The sequence below is a fragment of the Styela clava genome, chromosome 1 (assembly GCF_964204865.1).
Source record: "Styela clava chromosome 1, kaStyClav1.hap1.2, whole genome shotgun sequence".
In the NCBI taxonomy this organism is placed as follows: domain Eukaryota; kingdom Metazoa; phylum Chordata; class Ascidiacea; order Stolidobranchia; family Styelidae; genus Styela; species Styela clava.
The window spans coordinates 7,256,788-7,276,013 of NC_135250.1; the positions used below are offsets into that span (position 1 = coordinate 7,256,788).

At 34.7% G+C, this 19,226-nt stretch overlaps 2 protein-coding genes across 2 annotated transcripts in view; both read left to right on the top strand.

Moving 5' to 3' along the window:
- LOC120347319 (protein DD3-3-like) overlaps positions 1–19,226 on the top strand; it is a 69,123-nt gene that overhangs the window by 41,907 nt on the left and 7,990 nt on the right. The window contains exons 2-3 of the mRNA XM_039417241.2: positions 17,918–18,090; positions 18,744–18,821. Coding sequence (XP_039273175.2) covers positions 17,941–18,090; positions 18,744–18,821 — 228 coding nt within the window. The 5' untranslated portion in view covers positions 17,918–17,940. The remainder of the gene's footprint in view (positions 1–17,917; positions 18,091–18,743; positions 18,822–19,226) is intronic.
- On the top strand, positions 2,293–13,470 carry LOC120341230 (uncharacterized). Its single transcript, XM_078113994.1, has 18 exons — positions 2,293–2,706; positions 3,039–3,188; positions 3,433–3,549; positions 4,336–4,427; positions 4,746–4,932; positions 5,442–5,530; positions 5,996–6,089; positions 6,908–7,009; positions 7,370–7,508; positions 7,714–7,867; positions 8,222–8,395; positions 8,810–8,942; positions 9,650–9,693; positions 10,113–10,203; positions 10,678–10,721; positions 11,094–11,203; positions 11,442–11,581; positions 12,358–13,470. The coding sequence occupies exons 1-18, from the start codon at positions 2,608–2,610 to the stop codon at positions 12,439–12,441; spliced, it is 2,043 nt and encodes a 680-aa protein (XP_077970120.1). The 5' UTR covers positions 2,293–2,607; the 3' UTR covers positions 12,442–13,470.

The following is a 19,226-nucleotide window of genomic DNA, read 5'->3' on the forward strand; positions in this document are numbered from 1 at the left end:
GTCTGTCTGTCTGTCTGTCTGTCTGTCTGTCTGTCTGTCTGTCTGTCTGTCTGTCTGTCTGTTTAGATGTAGCGTCTTAATGGCTGGACCAATCTGGATGAAATTTTTCACATGGGTTATCCTGTCACCCTAGTAATGTGCGTTTTATAGAAAGTCCAGATAAATGTTTCGTTTCCATGGTAACAACGAAAAACGCTCTGATCGTTGTGAAATTTCTATTTTTTTCACAGTTTATCGCCGTTTTCTCGCCAACCAAGTCGAAAATTAAAATTCCAAGAGCGCTTCCTTCCGCATGGCAAAGTACTCTTTCCAATAAGTCGTCTTTGGTCTCGATACTTCATAAACTGGAGAAGCCTTAGGGATTTCAGTGAACATAATTTCCACATTTAGTCACAGTATATCAGTCACGTGAGTATGTCAACGGAACGCGCAGCGTTTGAAATGAACTCAACGGAACTGGTGAGCCGGTGCAGGTGTTCTTGATATACGGAATTATTATTTGCTTGAGATTTGATGTACTTCTCGCTGTTAGTGAGTGGTTCACCTAAACGCTGGCTACAGTTTCTTTAACTATTTAAGTCTATAAATTAGGATTGCTATATCCGAATCAAACTGGTAAGCAGACATCGTTGTATAAATATGATAAATAAATAATCCTATTAAACCGTAAAGTACCGAGAAAATGTTGAGTCTTGCATGTATATATGTTCCTTCAGCTTAAGTTGTAATAATCATAATGCCTAGGGGATTTCAGTGAACATCATTTTTTCATTCAGTCACGGTATATCAGTCACGTGAGTATGTCAACGGAACGCGCAGCGTTCGAAATGAACTCAACGGAACTGGTGAGCCGGTGCAGGTGTTCTTGATATACGGAATTATTATTTGCTTGAGATTTGATGTACTTCTCGCTGTTAGTGGGTGGTTCACCTAAACGCTGGCTACAGTTTTTTTTAACTATTTAAGTCTATAAATTAGGATTGCTATATCCGAATCAAACTGGTAAGCAGATATCGTTGTATAAATATGATAAATAAATAATCCTATGGACCTTTCCCCGAGCATCGACTTCCTTGTTTACTTCGTGACATTGGCCAATCAGCAAGATGAAAAAAGTGACGTAACAATGCCCCCTTTTTGCATCCGCTCAGACACTTTTCTCACTCAGACAGATTTTCAAGCGTGGTTGTAAACATTACCTCGTTTTCGCGTTTTTGAACTCTATTCGTTAGTTTTCAGTTGTGTTTCGGAAACTTAAATAAAAATCAGATAATTCAATGATTACTCTGTCTTCCTAGGAGTTTTAATTTAATTGTAGTAATATAAATTAGTGTAGAAATAGCTGTGATAGACTAGCCTGAAATTCTTTACCGGTACTTTGAAAAAACCGATTGTTGTGTGCAATGAATCATAATGATGGTTTGAAACACATACCCCATTTTACAGGCGCCAACTCGCAAAAGCACTCCTAAAATAGCACTGAAAATTTTGCAATGGTAAAGTATATGAAGAATTTTCCGGGGGTCAAAGGTCGGGGAAAGGTCCATTAAACCGTGAAGTACCGGGAAAAATGTTGAGTCTTGCATGTATATATGTTCCTTCAGCTTAAGTTGTAATCATAATGCCTAGGCGAAAGAAAACTATTAAGCGATTATTGGAAGCACAAACAAGCCAAACTCGCCTCTCGCCTATTTCTTGCGAGGAAATTTTCATGAATTCACTTCCAAGCGCACAAATTAAAGAGATTTAAATCTGAACGAAGTTAGGCCGACCACTAAAGTGCTACAGAGACTAAAATGGATTGGATCCTCGCGATATACTGTATGCCGCGGGCCTGGGTGTCAGCGGAGATCCTGGACGCCTACCGGCTTGTCTTTTAGGAAATTACCATGATTTTATCTAATGTATAATTAAATGGCCTTTCGGGTAGTCGACGGTTGGCTCGAGTGCACTACAAAAGCGATTCGATGACTTGCCAATTTCAAAGCATCTTTCAAGTTGAGGACTCCAACCAATCCATAAAATATTGAATCAGGCGTTATTAGATAATTAGTTTAAATACTTCAAGTAGTACTGAAATATCCTCCGATAAAAAAAGGGTATAAACAACCGTGAAATTTGTATTACAGATGTCGGAAATCATATGTAAATATGATAGGAAAAATAAATAAATAAAGCCGATTTGTAGGTAGACCATTAGCCATAGCCATTAGACATAATCTTATACTCTCTCGCAAAGAATAGTGGCCGGTCGCTAATATTGAGTTTATAGATACTTTAAATTTTACTAAATAAGTGATAAGGGTAATTCTGAAGAGTATATGACAGGGTAATGATTCAGTGAACTGTATTAATTATTGTACGGTCGTGTATTAATTCATCTATGGCTATCTGTTCAGTCTTGTTCGTAATGAAACAGAATTCAACACATTGTCATGCCTCGTAATCTGAATTTAAACTGGAAAATTGTCGATCTATATTTTAAATTTATTCTAAAACGTATTGATATATCAATATTTTGTACCGCTCAAAATTTTGAATATAAAAGCGGTAAGATATAGGTGTCATTGTAGTGTATGTAACATCTCAATTGATATAATAGTCGGTATGTCTGAATTAGAGTTTGCGGAAGCAAAAGTGACTTTAGATGCCAGAAATGGACATTCTCTCACAACGAAATATTACTGCCAAGTTACTAATAGTAAGGTAACATGATTGTTCATTCATACATATACATGTTGTTGTTGAAAGGTGGAAGTGCCTCCTAGAAGACCATTACAGCTAGTTTGGTCAAATCTTTTTAAGCCACTTGTGGCCCGTAAACTTTTGAAAAATCAAAAACGCGAGCCACCATTTTTTGCAAACTTATTTGCATTTAAAAGAATTTACCTTTTTAAGATATATATAATTAATTTATTCTTAGAACTTCAATGGCGCACAAGGTGGAAACATAAGTTTCTCAAGTCTATATCATTAATGAGTGAAAAATTAAGTGTTTTCGATAATATGTGTCGTTCAGTATTCTAATTCTTTTTCAGGCTGTTGAGGTTGTTATGGAATTATCCTCATTAGAGAAGACAAGGACACATCGTCTTCCCTTAAGATATGTTCTGGTGATTGATGTTAGTGGTAGCATGGATTGTAGCGTTGGGCATACCTGCTCTATATCACTGCTAGATAGAATCAAAGTAAGCAAAGCATAGTGAATTTTGAAAACAAAAAACGCAAATTTTTCAATGATATTCTGAAATTCCTTTCGGTTTTTGCTGCCGTGAGCAATAGCAATATGCAAAAAAAGCAATTGTCTGACGAGTCACTCTGCGTACGAGTTATACGGTTACAGCAGATATTTCTTAGCAACGACTTATTTTTGCGGAATTTGCCAATTTAATCGATCGTAAAGTGCTGACAAATATCAAATTTTCTCAACAGATATTTGCGAATCTTGTTGTACAAAAGATGATGAAACAAGATTTCCTAGCTATTGTAAGCTTTGCATGTGATGTTGTTGTAGATATGCCGTTGACTTTAATGGATGACAATGGGAAGGTAAAACGACCCTTACTCTTTAAAAATCTATATTAATATGAAGAAACTCACTTCAGCAAACTGAAAATCATATCCCAGTACGATAGTCCAATCAATAAAATTTATTCACACATAACCTTATAAACAGTCAGATTATATAAGCTAATTGAGACATGAGGTCTAAACCAAGGTATCTATTTCAAAATAACGGCTAGTTGCATAGTGTTAAATAAAAAAATGAATGTAAAAGTAAATCACCTTGTACATGACATAAATGTCTAGATTCTAGAATAAACCATCAAGTTGAAGAACTTTAAGGAGAAATTGCTGGATATATTTATGCCTAAAAACATAATTTTTGCAAATGCCCGGAATCTCAAAAAAGCGACTAATTTCTGATTTTGACAAAAAAAAATCTCTTTGTGTAGATTATTTATTCGTAGCCTCAATCTCGCCACAAGCTTTTTTCATATTTCATTTTGGGCGTAAAACCACCTTTTCAAACGTGCTTTTCAAAAAGTATTTTGGTATTCCCGTATTGTGTGTACCAGGTTAGGGTTAGGCCATAATTTCATTCCGATTTTCCTTATTTTAGTTCTATCACGAATTCGAGGACTGTCTGTTTTAGCCAAGTGAATGTCCCCCTGCCAATAGGTTTCAGTCCCTTCACACAACCTGATGTGAAGTAGGCGAACAAAATTTGTTACCTCCATATTGGTACACACACTTCTGGAGCGCCGGTATTTGAATAAGAAGATACAGACTGGGCAGTTTTAGTTATGCAAAGGTAACAAAGCCTTTATTTAGAACAATGCAACATACATCATCGAAAACCTCTACACAAGAGGAAGAACCGACTTGGGACTTGGATTGATGGAAGGACTTAGTGTATTGAACGAGTATGTTTGGATTTTTACGTATAATTTGATATAAGCAAAACGCTTCTTATTATGTCACGCCGGTGTTCTAACTCGACTCCAAGGTTTTTAGCTTAATTTTTTTGTTTTCCATTTATGTCGTGCCCGTCTCACTTTTCTCACTCATTTTCTCCTTCTCGCTGAACTTATTGAACACAAAGTAGACTTTTAGATCGCTTCAACATCAATCTTTACTGCAAAGCAAACTTGAAGCTAAAATGCTTTACCGCACGGATGCCGAAGCATTGTCTTCATATTTGAGCCTTGTTTTTATACTCTTTATAATTCTCTTTATACAAGCAAAGACAACAAACAATATCGGGATATGATTTTAATATTTACGGATGGAGAAGTGAATGAAGGAGAGAGAAATGCTTCGAAACTGGTAGAGAAATACAACGAGGCGACAAAGTCTCCAAATAGAGCCTCTTGTGTACCTATTGCTGCTTTCACTATAGGACAATACGTTCCAGATTTTCTCAGAGAAGTATTTTATTTTTAATATTGAAGACGCTTATTTAATGGTGTAGAATGATAAAAGTGTAACGTATATATATATATGAACGAATTTAATTATACCATACTGTTAAGCACAATCATATCAAATGCCTATCATCTCAAACGCGTCACACTGTCTAACCCAGTGGTTCTCAACATTTTTTCTTTCATGGCTCACTTTTGTTGCATAAAACAATCTGTGGCCCGTTAACTTTCTCATGCAAAGAAAAAGCTACGTAAAAAATCCTCCGTAAAAATAGACACTTGAAATGAGAATTACCAATTAGTAGCAAAAACAGCATCATCATTTGATGTTATTGCAACCAGAAGCTAATTCATCAATATTTATAACATTTTAATGTGTTTGTGGCTCAAAAATATTTTCCAATACACACATTTAAATCGATGGGTTTGTCAATTTTAGGAGATAAAATTTATGAAATGAGTAATAATCTACACGTAGATTACATTCTATAAAGTGTTTCTTTTTTCTCAAAGCTTTCTAGTCATCTTGGAAGTGATGCGTTTTATTGGTTAAATGAAGAAGAGGATTTTGAATCTGACATGCTGTTGCCGATCTTTCTCAGGTTTTTCGTATTGATATCGAATTAAAACATGGGGTTGTTAAAACCATTTAAAGTTTTACCATTTCATGCTCATTGTTTGCCTATTCTCCTCAATAAATATAATATTGGTACCTATATACATATATTGCTCAAAATCTGGCAACTTTATTGATAATATTAACGATTTGTGTCGACTATGTTACAATATATCTATCTAGAACACTAATGACGGGGTTTCGATTTTAAGATCCAATCACAACTGCCATAAAACACATGATTCAGGGCTAGATTTGACATACTGAACACTGAACATTAACTTCCAAATTGTAACATGAGGTCTGTCGTATATGCAGAAAGCGAAAATCAAGAAAATAAAACACTTTTAATAAATTCCAACTAAATCTTTCGTTTTCATAAAAATCTAAAGTAAATCTGTATTTATAACATGAATGTTATTTGTATAAAATGTCTTTCCTATAATTCCAGAGAGTCGACCCATGTTACTGACATTGCAATAAACATGGAAACACTAAACGGCGTTACGTTTAATCAACGTAGTCTATCCAGACCTCATATGAAGGTAGAAATGCTGTAAATTAATTCAGTAATTATAGCTATAGCTATTATTGAGTTAAAATTTCGAATGGGTGTGTGTACCAGGTTAAGGTTAGGCCATAATTTCATTCCGATTTTCCTCATTTTAGTTCTATTACAAGTTCGGGAACGTCTGTGTTAGCCATGTGAATATACCCCTTGCCCATAGGCTTCCGTTCCTTCACACAACTGGATGTGAAGTAGACGAACAAAATTAGTTACCTCCATATTAGTATACACACTTCTGGAGCGCCAAAAATTTCATCTACTGGTATATTGTTTAGAAAAATTCACTCAAAGCTAGGCCACGCGCACTCACTCAAAAATAAAGAAGGCTAATCTATGATCGAAGTTACGGATGACCACACTAAAGTACCAAAAAATTATAAAGATTTATATTAGCGGATCGGGCGTTAAGAGTTAGTAGTACAGTCCAATGCGATTGCAAATTCAGCTATGAAGTAGTGAATTCCATATAATTGAAGTTCTTAGAAAAGCCTTTCGGCATAAAAATTTATTTGACTGGTGAGCATTGATGAGTTCGCATTTGTTTTCGATACTATAAACCTAATTCTGCCGTAGATTACCGTTATTCGGATAATTTGTACATTTTTGAGTGGAAACATTTGTAAAAAATCACAATTCATGACAGTGTTTGATTTGCTGGAGAATATAATTTGATGTAGGTCAAGCGACATATAGTGCCGTTCATGCATTATTCAATTCCCATGTTAATAGATGTAAAATTATTTTCATGGATAAAAAAAATATTGTATGGAATATAAACTTAATTGTTTTTAATAGGAATCCTCTGACACAAACTTGAAGTATTTTATCCACGGACTGCCAGTTGCAATCAGAAAACATATTACGTTCTCTCTGATGTTGCCGCAGGACGATGTTGAGGTTATTGATAATAGTTAATTGCCCCGATTAAATATGTACGCCCCTTAAAATTAATCTTGATACGCCTAATTTTTACCACGCCGAAATTAAAACTTCACAAAACTATTTCACATTATACTAGATATAATTTTTTCAACGATTTCATTTTGTTCTATTGATTGCATTCGCTGATGAATATATTTCACAAAATCCTTAGATGTCATACAATTTGAGTATAACTTTTTTTAATTCGAGATAGAGTAACATAGATTCAAATATAACATGGTCATAGCTCTCTTAGTGCATTTCCATTCTGAAAGCTCCATTTTTTGCATTATATTTCTTACACACATTCAAGATTATTTTCATTATTTTTAACAGAATTTGCTTGGTCAAAAGATTTTGCACATTGAAGTAACATACTTGAATGAAAACATGAAATTTCAACAATTTAATGATTATATCAATTTATCGAACATCACGCTGAATGAATGTAAAATGGGACCTAAATATGGAAATGGTAAATCAAGATATCGAATTAATTGTGGCTATTTGTAATTCTGATTGATTCCTCTACTCCAATCTTTTTCCTAGGCATAGATGTTATCAATTTAGACATTGCACTGAAGTCGTTGAATCGTTGTTACAAACAAGACTATATACATTCATTAGGTATAGCTCATATGTCCAAATAAGAATAAATACCTACAAACAATGTTTATCAGACGAGCCAATGAATGAAATATCTGCGTATATGGTGGTTCAAGATACCATTTATCGAGTATGGGAGGACTCTCAGAGTGCCCTAATTGCCGTAGCGGATGAGAAATATAGAAGGGCAACTTTAAATGGAATCGACAACGCGGAGATTAAATTGAGGTATATATTGTCTCTAGATATTTCAATATGTATATGTTCCCATGTAATTTTAAAGTGTGCATTCATTTCTGAATGGGTGCTGTGTAAGAAGTAACATATCGGATAAAAACCCTTCTTAAAAGAATAGAGATTTGAATAGTTTTTTTTTAGATAAACGACTAATATTACTTTCCGTATACTTATTAGAGTCATATGTTTGCTACCACAAGAGTATTGACTTTGGATTTTGGAGATTTTACACAAATTTTGCGTTTTTGGACATACATTAAACGAAAAATACAAAAACAGCGACCCTGAATTTTAGAATCAGACGCTAAAAATGTTTAGTTTATGTCTGTTTATTTTCTTTTTCAGAAACGACGATCGAGAAGGACAAAAAATGGTGATTTTCCATGCTACAAATGAAATCGTTTCCATCAGAAAGACTTACATTGTATTGGTCAAGATTGATAGTTTTTATTCAAAACATTTGAGAGATGGAGCCAAACACTGGATTGCAAAACTTAATACAGTGGGAACATTAGAAAGGTAAATATTTTAATCCTTATCAAAATTTGTACATAAGATTAATGAAAATGGCACTCTAAATCAGATCTATGAAGTAGGGGAAATTACACTCAACTCTGACTCAAAACTTTCTAAAACAACTTCGACTCTCGACTCCGGGAGTTTGAGAGCACGACTTCTGCTTTGGATTGACTTCTGATCAAAACACCCTGATTCCGCCTCTTTCAGTTACATGAGTATTCACCATGATACAGTGTCAATTGATACCTATACTTTAAAACGAAATATTGATGAATGAAGAGGATATCGCACTAATTTTGAAATGGTTCTGTGATAACCTTCAAAATTGTATACGTTGCTTAATGACCAGAACAATTGTATGTAATGATATTTTGAACGACGGTAAAGGTGATACCTTTTACGAAATATTTTTAGTCTTGGACGCATTTTTGCTCTGAAATCATCGATAGAAACCGAAATGCCAACTTCAAAAGGAGTTTTTGAAGACGTGGAAAACCAGCTATATTTACCTGAGCAGATCGAAGAAAAACTAACTGAGATTGAATCGGTATACACAACTTTTTTAATTGAAATTATGCATCGGAAACATCGGTAAAGTTTTCAATTTGTTATCGTTGCTCACACGGGTGTCTCCAAAATGTCATGTTCCACGTGTCCCACTTGTACCACGTGTCCCACCTGAACCATGTGTCCCACTTGCCCCACGTGGCCCGCTTGTCCCACTTCCCCAACGTGTCCTATTTGTACCACGTGTCTTACTTGTCCCACTTGCCCAACGTGTCCCACTTGTACCACGTGTCTTACTTGTCCCACGTGCCCCACTTGTACTTGTCCAACGTGTTCCACTTGTACCACCTGTCCCACATGTGCCCCGGGACAGTGGGACAAGTGGGACACGACATTTTGAAGACACCGTTGCTCACACTACCATCCACGATCAGATATCTAACTATAGATAAAAATCAAATTCATCAAATTTGAATGTGTTTTGCTTGTGACAGCCAACAGAGCATGAAGTGAACCCAAATATTTCGATTTTTCGTTAGGACATCATATTTTTACAATATATATTTATTATAGTCAAAATAACTCATTACTGCTGGCCCCACTTTACATTCTGGTAATGCCAATAAAAATCCCTTAGGCTCCTTAAAGATCGAAAAGCATTTCAAAAATATGTATAATTCATTAAACATACAAACCTACTTTCAAATCATTTTGAAACCCATTATCAAATAAACTATCGCTTTTCAGGATGTCAAAGAAGAGAAGAAGAAAAGACAACTGAAGGGGAAAAAGTATTTGCATTCTGAAATATTTCAGTTGAAACCTACCATTCACAGAAATGATAGTTTGGTTTCACTCCTATCTTAGAATCCATGACATAATTTTCCTCAAGTTTCAAATATAACTTGACTTTAGAGCATTTTTCTTCTTACAAGTGAGTGTGTAGCCTTAACTATATGCTGGTGGAAAACTCGATTAAAAAAAATTTGTTGGTTATTACTTATTATAGGTTAGTTATACTCACAGCAACAATTTTACATACCTCCCCTCATAGCATTTTTACGATAAACTTAGTCTACCAAATTTTGTATACCTTGAATTATTAGATGACGAGGCGCTCACACGTAATAACTTTCCGACATTATCTACACTATTCATTACCACGCGAAAGAAGTTGTTGGCATGAAGGTTAAAGTGACGTTTTTTGCAGACTGTTTTCTTCAAAAGTTTCTCCTGGAGATGATCAAAATACTGAACACATTCTATCTCCACTTATCAACAACGCCCCAGAAGGTGTCAAGGTTAGATTGAGTAGCTTAAAATTACAATTAATTCAAGGATTTATGGTTTTGGAAAAATAATGTTTAAAGAAAATCTGAAAGTTGAACATACAAGTGCCGAATAATAATTTATTTATTGGAAAAAATCTTTCCGTACTGTTTTTGAGTGCATCGGTAAATAGTTTCGGTTTCAAGGTAATACATTCAGACGCCAGGTGGATCTTATCCAATCAAACGTCAAATTTGTCCAACAAGGTTTGTAATAAACCCGAAAATCAGAATAGATTTGTTTTGTGTATCTCAAATCTAGATTGAAATATTGTAGGTAACCCAATAATATAGTCATATTTATGTTGCATATAAAACCATGGCAGCAGCCCGTTTTGATTTGCGTACAATTGTTGTTCACTCGGCTTTAAAGGACTTTGAAATAAGATCATGTCTACTCATAACATAACCTATCCCAAATTGAGCTAATAACATATTTTTGTCAAGGTTACAAAGAAAATAAAGACGAAAGAACATTTTGGAACATCAAGGTTATTAGGAAATTTAAACATAATTTTACTTTCAACTTATTTTTTAATATTAATAGATCAAATCGAATATCGAATTTAAGAAATTTTTCAAATGTCAGCCCTTGGGATACGTTTGAAAAAAATCTCTTAATAGAAAAATCAAAATTTAATTGTGAAATAAAATTATTAATAAAATTATTAATAAAATTATTAACCCAGTTTTTCTTTGTGCGTTCTATGTGTTTTTCAAAAACGTTTCCAGCCTCAACCTCATTGTTTTTAATATATAAGATAGATAAAAATTTGTTAAGCATAAGTCGAATCATACTTACCTGGATATACATAACTATTACATCTTTAAACTCCTTGTTTCACAACAATACTTTATGACAGGGTATTTGAAGGCAAGACATTGGTTATATCCGAAGCATTGCGAGCTCACAAAGTCGGAGCATTGCAAGAATCCTACTCGGAAATAATAATCAGATGTGGCGGACGACCATGTATGTAAATATAGGACACAAAAATAGAATTTGTATGCATTGCAGGTTGGATGTGTACTGACATCAGATAATCTGGCTTGCTCCAGAAACGGTTGTAATTACATTATTTGATTGTCGACACTATTTATCAATTTGACATCAGATCATAATACGACAGGATTTAAGCTCAGACTCGCAGATACAATCAGTTCTTACAATTTTTGACTAACCTCCAAATACTCATTCTTCCTTTTTTAAGCTTACTTCATTATCACAAATCCATATGAGAAGCGACCGAAATGGTATGTCGATAAAACATTTGATGATCACGTTCTCATCTGTGGAAAGAAAGACTTCAAGAAGGACTCGTTGTCAGTTCATGAAGCTAAGAAAACACAGGTAGCCTATATTATTGAAGTTTTAAATTCATTACAATTGAAATCGTCAACCAATCAATAATAAAGCATTACAAACTAGGCTCGGATTAAACAGCCACGTAACCATAGAAAGCTTCCAGTCTCCAAAAACATAGATTTATACCGTTCGACATAGCTACCAATATTACCGGACCCTGGGTGGATTGGTAGCATTAAGGCTGGAACATGAAGAGTTCACTTCCTATGTTATCATATTCAAAACAGTTACTATCCTAACATGGGCAAAACTACGCCCGCGGGCCAATTCCTGCCCGTTAGGTAATTCAATATGGCCCTCCTGATGCTGCCTCAATCAAACTAAAACCAACTTTCGATGTTGTAGTATATAGCTCAAAAAATTTGTTAAGATTGCTATTAAATTTGGTTTGTCACGAGGCTTATTTCCACTCTTGCTGTTGGAACACTGTCAATATTGTTCATAGAGTGTTATTAATTTTTACGTCAAACTTACATGGCCCGCCAGCCTAGGTGGGCAAAATTATGGCCCCTCCTCCAAAAACCTTGTCCATCCCTGCATAGATCCTCAAGACCAAAATTTTTTTTAAAAATCACCGAAGTGAAATAACGCCGGCAATATTTTACGAAAAAAGCTATATATTAGCTTAATACAATTGTTCTGTGTGCATGTATGTAACCTATTAAATTTTGCTTACGAACTGAAGCTGTATCTCATTTTAAATAAAGTAAATAATTCTTGTTTTGTGAACAATAACTTGATTTATCATTCTATATTCTCAGATTCCGATAGTTCGTACGAAGTTTATGTTTGACTGCATCAGGAAGAAAGAATTTCTCAAAGTGGAAAATTATTCATTTACATAAATTTTATCAAGATCGTAGCAGAGTTGTAGACTGACATAAGTACATTTTTATAGCACTGTTGCTTCAAATTTCCTCACTACACTGCACATATAAAAATTGTGTAAATTTATAATGACAATTTTATATTCAATGCAAATTAGACTATATATTCAATTATTGCATCAGTGGCGTTTTCCCTAGCGCTTGCCACTTCATTCAACTACGTTTCTTTTCACCAATTAGATTTTCTGTTCAGGTGTGAGAATTAGCAGTCTGGCGTGCGGGTCCAGTCGCGAATTGAGTTGGTTACTCAAAAAAACTCGAAACTCAAAAACTTGAGACCCGAGTCCAGTCAATGAACTTTGCAGTCACATTTTAAATTGAGTCGCTACCGTTTCGAATTCTACCTATACAAAATATATATTAAACATCTGTGAAATGAAAAAATATGAGCCATATTGACACTAAGACTTGAAACTTCTATTTTGTATTAAACCAACGTTATGTTGAAAGTCAAACTAAGAATTTTTCAGGTATTGACAACATTCACATGGGTAGCATTTCAACCTATTTCGGTATATTTTTAATGCAACATTAATCGACGTGACTATCGTATTTTATGTGTGTTTTTCGAAGACTCATTCAAAATTATCTTCGAGTGTCCAGTCATTCACTGATGGTTAGTCGGGTCATTTAGTTCAGATGACTCTAGTCAATTCGAGTTTCTGCAATTTGTACTTGAGCTTTGGGTATGGACTCGCAAACTCATTCAAAATTGTCTTTGACTGACGCTTAGTCGAGTCAATTCGAGTCTCTGGAAATTTGTTCAGGTTTGAATTTGAAATCAGATGTACAAACAGTTTGAAACATCTTTCCAGGACAGAGATTTCAGCCTTGAGTGCATGCGCCTTCTAGTGGCATATTTAGTCCCATCGATGCATTGCAGTGTACAAGACCTGGATGGATTGATCATCCGTTACTATACATAAGTGTTATTCAGATTTTCACTAAATAAATAACATACACTGATTGTGCCAGAAAATGAAAGCAATGTATGATTTATAAATAACCCTACGCCAGTAGGCAGCGCACATGAGTAGTCATTTTAAGTGTCAAATCAGGTTTAATCGCCAAAACACAGGGTTAGGTGAAGTTTATAGTTTAGTTTTCGTTTCAATGTCATTCATATCGATACTACATTTTTGGTCAAGAACCAAAGTCTTGAAATTTCTCACATTTGATTTATTTATGCAACTTTCAGACACGTTTCCATATGTACTAAATGGAAAATCGTGCATACAACTTTATCATAAGCCGGGTGGTGGCCAACTAGTAGTTATCTGTACCAATACCAAAAAGATCAGCAATCTTTTTTAACGCAACCATCTCTTACAGGATTATATGTGGGCTTAAATGGCTTCTTGTGCACTGTAACCTATTATAATGGCATCATAACCTACCAACTAGCCCCCATTATTGTGTCTAAATGTTGCTCAAGGCCTAATGAGAACCAAATTGCCTATTACAAAAATATGCAATTTTTTGGAATCTCTCGAGAACACGGAATAGATTTAAGTTTCAAATTTGTGGAGGCGTCATAAAGTGTTTGGAACGACGTAGAAAAATGTTTGTTCAAATTTTTCAATAATAACCTTGCTTCATATTACACACACATAAGCATAAAAATTCTTCTGACTGAGACAGGATACAGATTTACGCATGAAAGCGACAACTATCACAAAGTAGGGATTTCCTTTAGTGAAGATATCTCAAGATATTTCAATAATTGTAGAATCCATTAGTAGCATTTTGAAATAGAGCGTCTTCAAATGACGTCCAACTGACTAAAACGCGGCGTACGTGAATACGCTATTAATTTTAGTCAGTTGCCTATTTTTATGCATTTAATTTATCACACATACTTATGTAAGATCGATTACGTAACATGTAACTCATTTTTAGTTCCATTCAATTTAGCATTACTGACTTTATGTGTCCATTTCCGTCTTAAATTTACGGTATATGAATAGCTAAGAGGACGTGAATTGCACAAACGAACATGGCCATGCATGGCAGAGGAATAATCTCTACCTAAACGACATATGTTATTCATTGCCCAAGTATGCCTATGTGTTATTTTGTAGTATCATATAACGCGTATATATTTTTAAAATCTAGCTTTGTGACAAATCATCCACAACTTAACGAATTGGCGGATATCTTTATGTTATAAAACGGGCGTGTAAAATTGTTATAAAGCCTTTTTTGCATTAATTTATACCATATACAAATATGATAAATATAATTCTAAATATTAAAGTCCTTATGAATACACTGCTCGGATCTTTAATTATGCAATTTCCAATTTCCGGCAATTGTGCTTGTGTTTTATTAAAGAGCTCTAATGTATTTATGAGTGTCGATTGTTTATTCAGATATATTCTGATGTGTATTTACGGATAAATATAAAACTAGGCGTGAAGTGGACACGTCACATTAAGACCCTTTTCCGCATTGCTATATAATATGTTTAAAAATAATTATGATAATATATAAAATTTGTCAAATGATATAATTTGAAAAAAATTAAGAAAATCTAATGTATGAGTTATAATTTATTGGAATATCACGACAAATGAGGCAATTTTCCATCATTGCATATTATAAATCACATAAAATATATCTTATATATTGATCAGGACCAATGAACTGTAACTACTTTCGATAGTTGTGTTCTTTCATTTGTTCTTAGATTGCCAATTTGTTACAAGTAGATTGTGAAAAAAAAGTTAAATCAAATGCATTTTATTTCAATTCAGTTGCACTCGTCTCTTAAATTCATATTTATTCCCAGATAAGCATTAACACCAACAACTTATATCACAATTGGGGCCTTATCCAACGTCAGCTTATTTGTCGTTCTACACGATCACCAATAAATATCAGTTGAGTTTCTGCTGATTTCTATCAATCATTGTATTGCATGTAATACTTGGTCACGAACTGAGTTTGAAAAAATGACGTCACGTTTAAGATCTCTGAAACGGGACAGCATTACAGCAACGCACAATGACACATCGTTCATATCAAGCTGAATAAGTTACCTCTGTGGCAGGTAAAGCAAGCTGACACAATTTGTTGAATTCGAGCAAAGCTTGGAGTGTTAGACATGAGAAGGTTTAAAGCGAATATAATGCGAAATAGAGTAATCAGTTTTTCGAATGTGACTGTAGGAATAACGAGTATTAAAATGTTTGAAGCTCAGGATATATATCTAGAAATCTTTTTGTTACAGACAAATACTGTTAAAGCGTTGCCTTCCAGGTATGAGCTCCCAATGAGCGTTTCAGCCACGCTATTTTGCTTGAACTCGGCCTGGGAATTTGTCACTTGAAATCATTCAAACAATCTCGAGTCTTTTTATGGCTTTAAGTTTGGGCTATGATCTGTAAAGTTCTATTTTGGATTTTAAATTATACCCCCTTTGGAAATTTGAGACTTTAGCTGTGAAGCGTTGTGTTTAGGGTTTTTAGGTTTTCAAAATCCATCCAGGTGGTGTTTGTAGACAGTCACGCCAAATGCCCTGATCGGTATTCGCCATTATGGTAACCGGCGTAGGGGGAAGGAAAAAATAAAATAGTCTGAGTAAATGTCAAAAATGATTTGAAGGACCATTGGCGAACCACAAAGACTTGACACTTCCGACAACCCCATGCTGGTGATTCGTTTCGTGACCCTACACAAATGTTGCGGGGCGCATATGCTTCCAGCGTAATGTTTTCGCCTGTTTTGAATAGTCCGTGGGTTTGGCGTATTATTAAACGTAAACCTTGCTGGTCATTTATACATATTAGCATCTAAATAATGATGATACTAATAAAAAAAAATTAAAAAAAATGGGCGATTAGGTGACACGATCCAGTACGAATATAAATCATACGCATGTCGATATCCTTAAATGGATTGGCTTGTGTTCAAACATTGACTTAATGTCAATATTATTTTTATGGCTCGACTGTATGGTGGTGTGTATACAGTGTCGTAATGGAGAAGGCTCATATGTAAAGCTACACATCGCATTACACAACTGTTTAAGAGGTAAAATTTAGATTATTCCGTTGCTTTTGTGTGCAGGCTTCTGTTTAGTCTCGTCCGATTTACACGTGTAAGAAAAGACATTTTACAGCGTTCAGTCATAGCTTAAGAACGAGTAAGCCAACCAATTTTGGCTTCCTAATTTGCCGGAAATAACCAGCAAATCAGCTAATCGGTGAGTTATAACTGTAATAAACCAGATATGTTTGCGACTTGAAACGGAAAGACATAGCTTGCGTATTAGTATAAAATGTATTGATCTCCATAAGTATATTTAGTTCAGTCTGGCCAATTTGGCAGACTGTGAATTGGTTCGCTTGGAAGATAGGATTTAGCCGAAATACAGATATACACTTTATATTCATCAGTGACAAATACAACAAAGCTTTCTGGTTATTAAAAACGCCAAACAACTGATGAACCAACTTAGCGTTAGTTGTTATGTCTATAGATAAGATATAACGTACGCTTGCCTCCTGAGACAGTAGTGTTGTAGAGCCTCAATGGACTTGTGCCTTGAATAATTCAATAAATAGTGTCTATGTGAGCCATTTTGTGCCATTGTGGCGCTGTGCGTTTCTTGCTTGAAGTCTGACTAAGCCTTAATTACTTAACAATGCCATCAAAACAACAATGTCAGTATTATTTCGACTTCCAGGCAATGAATTACTCAACCGTTTAATTTAGCCCGGAGCGATATGACGTACAGTTCACTCGTGATACGATGGCTCATTCAAAATGACGTTTTTATGCCTGGCACTTTGTACGAGTTATAATGATAAGCTACACAGAACAGTACTTTATTAAAAATGTAAAGCTATTTCCGTATTTGGCAACGCGTGAGAAACTTGAGTTGTGGGCTAACATAGCCTGCTATTAGTTCAGGTCATATGGCTTTACCAAGCTTTTTGTCACATTGTTTACCATTTGAATTTGATATCGCGCGTGAGGGACAAATGGCATGCCCAGCTTCGGCCTTCAATAACTTCAACTCAGTCGAGGAAAATCCAAATTGTGGAAATTGGTATCAAATTGTCGCTAAAATGTTGAGCCCGCAAGTATTGTGTGCACGTTTTCACGCTCTTATAACAGCGATAATGGCAGAGTTCATCAAATATAGAGCTGTCAACGACAAACAGGTCATTTTGCCAATTCAGCAATAATACGATACAGCGCTATATGGATCACTAATTTTTTTGTGAAAAATAAGTTTCTGAGAGAAGCCCCAAGTTATATTGAATTGAAGTACCCACAAGCCACGCATCAATTTTTTCATGATTGTTTTAAGTTTTTTTTTGATCCATATTGACTTACGATTCAGTAAGTGAGGAACTCGGGTAGTTCAAATTTCAGGTTAAGTTTATAACACTTTAATGTTTCATTCAAGTTATTGTGTATTTGCAGTGTAAAATACTAGAATAAACTATGCAATTGGCTTACTTTTTTACCCTGCTGTTGTGCATCGGCCGGTTGTGCAATGGAGACATGTATATGCATAATCCCAGAGGATGCAACAATCGACTAAACGAAGAGAGCGCGACTAGAACGAATAATAACAGAATATTTAACAGTCAGGTATGTGGATTTCTATGCAAACGCTAGGAAACTCAGGTTATTATATAGCTATTTGAAACTAACATTCAAGTCTTCCACAACTGCTATCAAAAGCAAAAAAAATATAAAAGTGTACCGTTGGGGAATGTAGTACAATGATAATGAACGCTTGTATTTCAGGATTTTAATCGTCCATATATGGTTAAAGCAATATTGAAAATCCACAGTTCTGCGTTGAATAAAATAGCATTCACTCTTTTTGCTTTTCTTTTTATAAAATGATTATTGAGAACAATGTTATCTAATCAAGGTGGAATTTCTCCCCGGGGATCAATTTTGCTCTGTATTTGCTTTGGTGTAACGGCACTAATATTATTTAATTATCCATTAATTAACTTGTTATAAACCACTCAAATGGTACAAAAGCGGGATTGCGTCTTGCGCATAACACTAGCTAGGTAAAATTTAGGATTGAACAAATGATGAAAAAATAGTTTTTACGGAGGGGGAAGGGGAGCTCAGGGAATGAAGTGATCCAAATAAGAGAAAAGGGGGATTTAACGAAAATGGTTGGGAACCACTGTGTTAGAATACCGATGGGTGATAAAATTTCATTTACACTGCGATATTACTATTGTATAATCACTTCAATAAGGAGATTTTCGATATTTTAGAACAACAACAGAGGTGGTTACAATGTTGGAGACAAAAATCCCGAAGCAGCTACCAATCAGGAACAACAATATAGTATGGTACGAATTTGTTATGTGTGAATACTAAATCATAAAGTTTACAATTGTTACGATTTGTTAAAATGCTGAAGATGGGTCGGTCGATGACGATTCGAGATGTATTCTTAACCATAGTGATATTTGCAAGATGTTTTTGATTTTGTCATAATTATTTGAATAGATTTTCATAGATAGAAAATAATTGACGCGGTTGTCGCGCATTCGATTCTTATATGAGTTAACTCTTCAAAATATAAAATAATTTGGTCCTAGTGTGGCCATTTCAATTCTAAGACCACCTACAGAAAGCCCACTTTTAGTCACGTCCTGTTTTTGTTTTTGTTTTTTTATGTCAGACGCGTCTCCTTAGATTTGCTTTTAAGGACTAGATATTTTTACTATCACAAAATAGCTTCCAAAAGAATG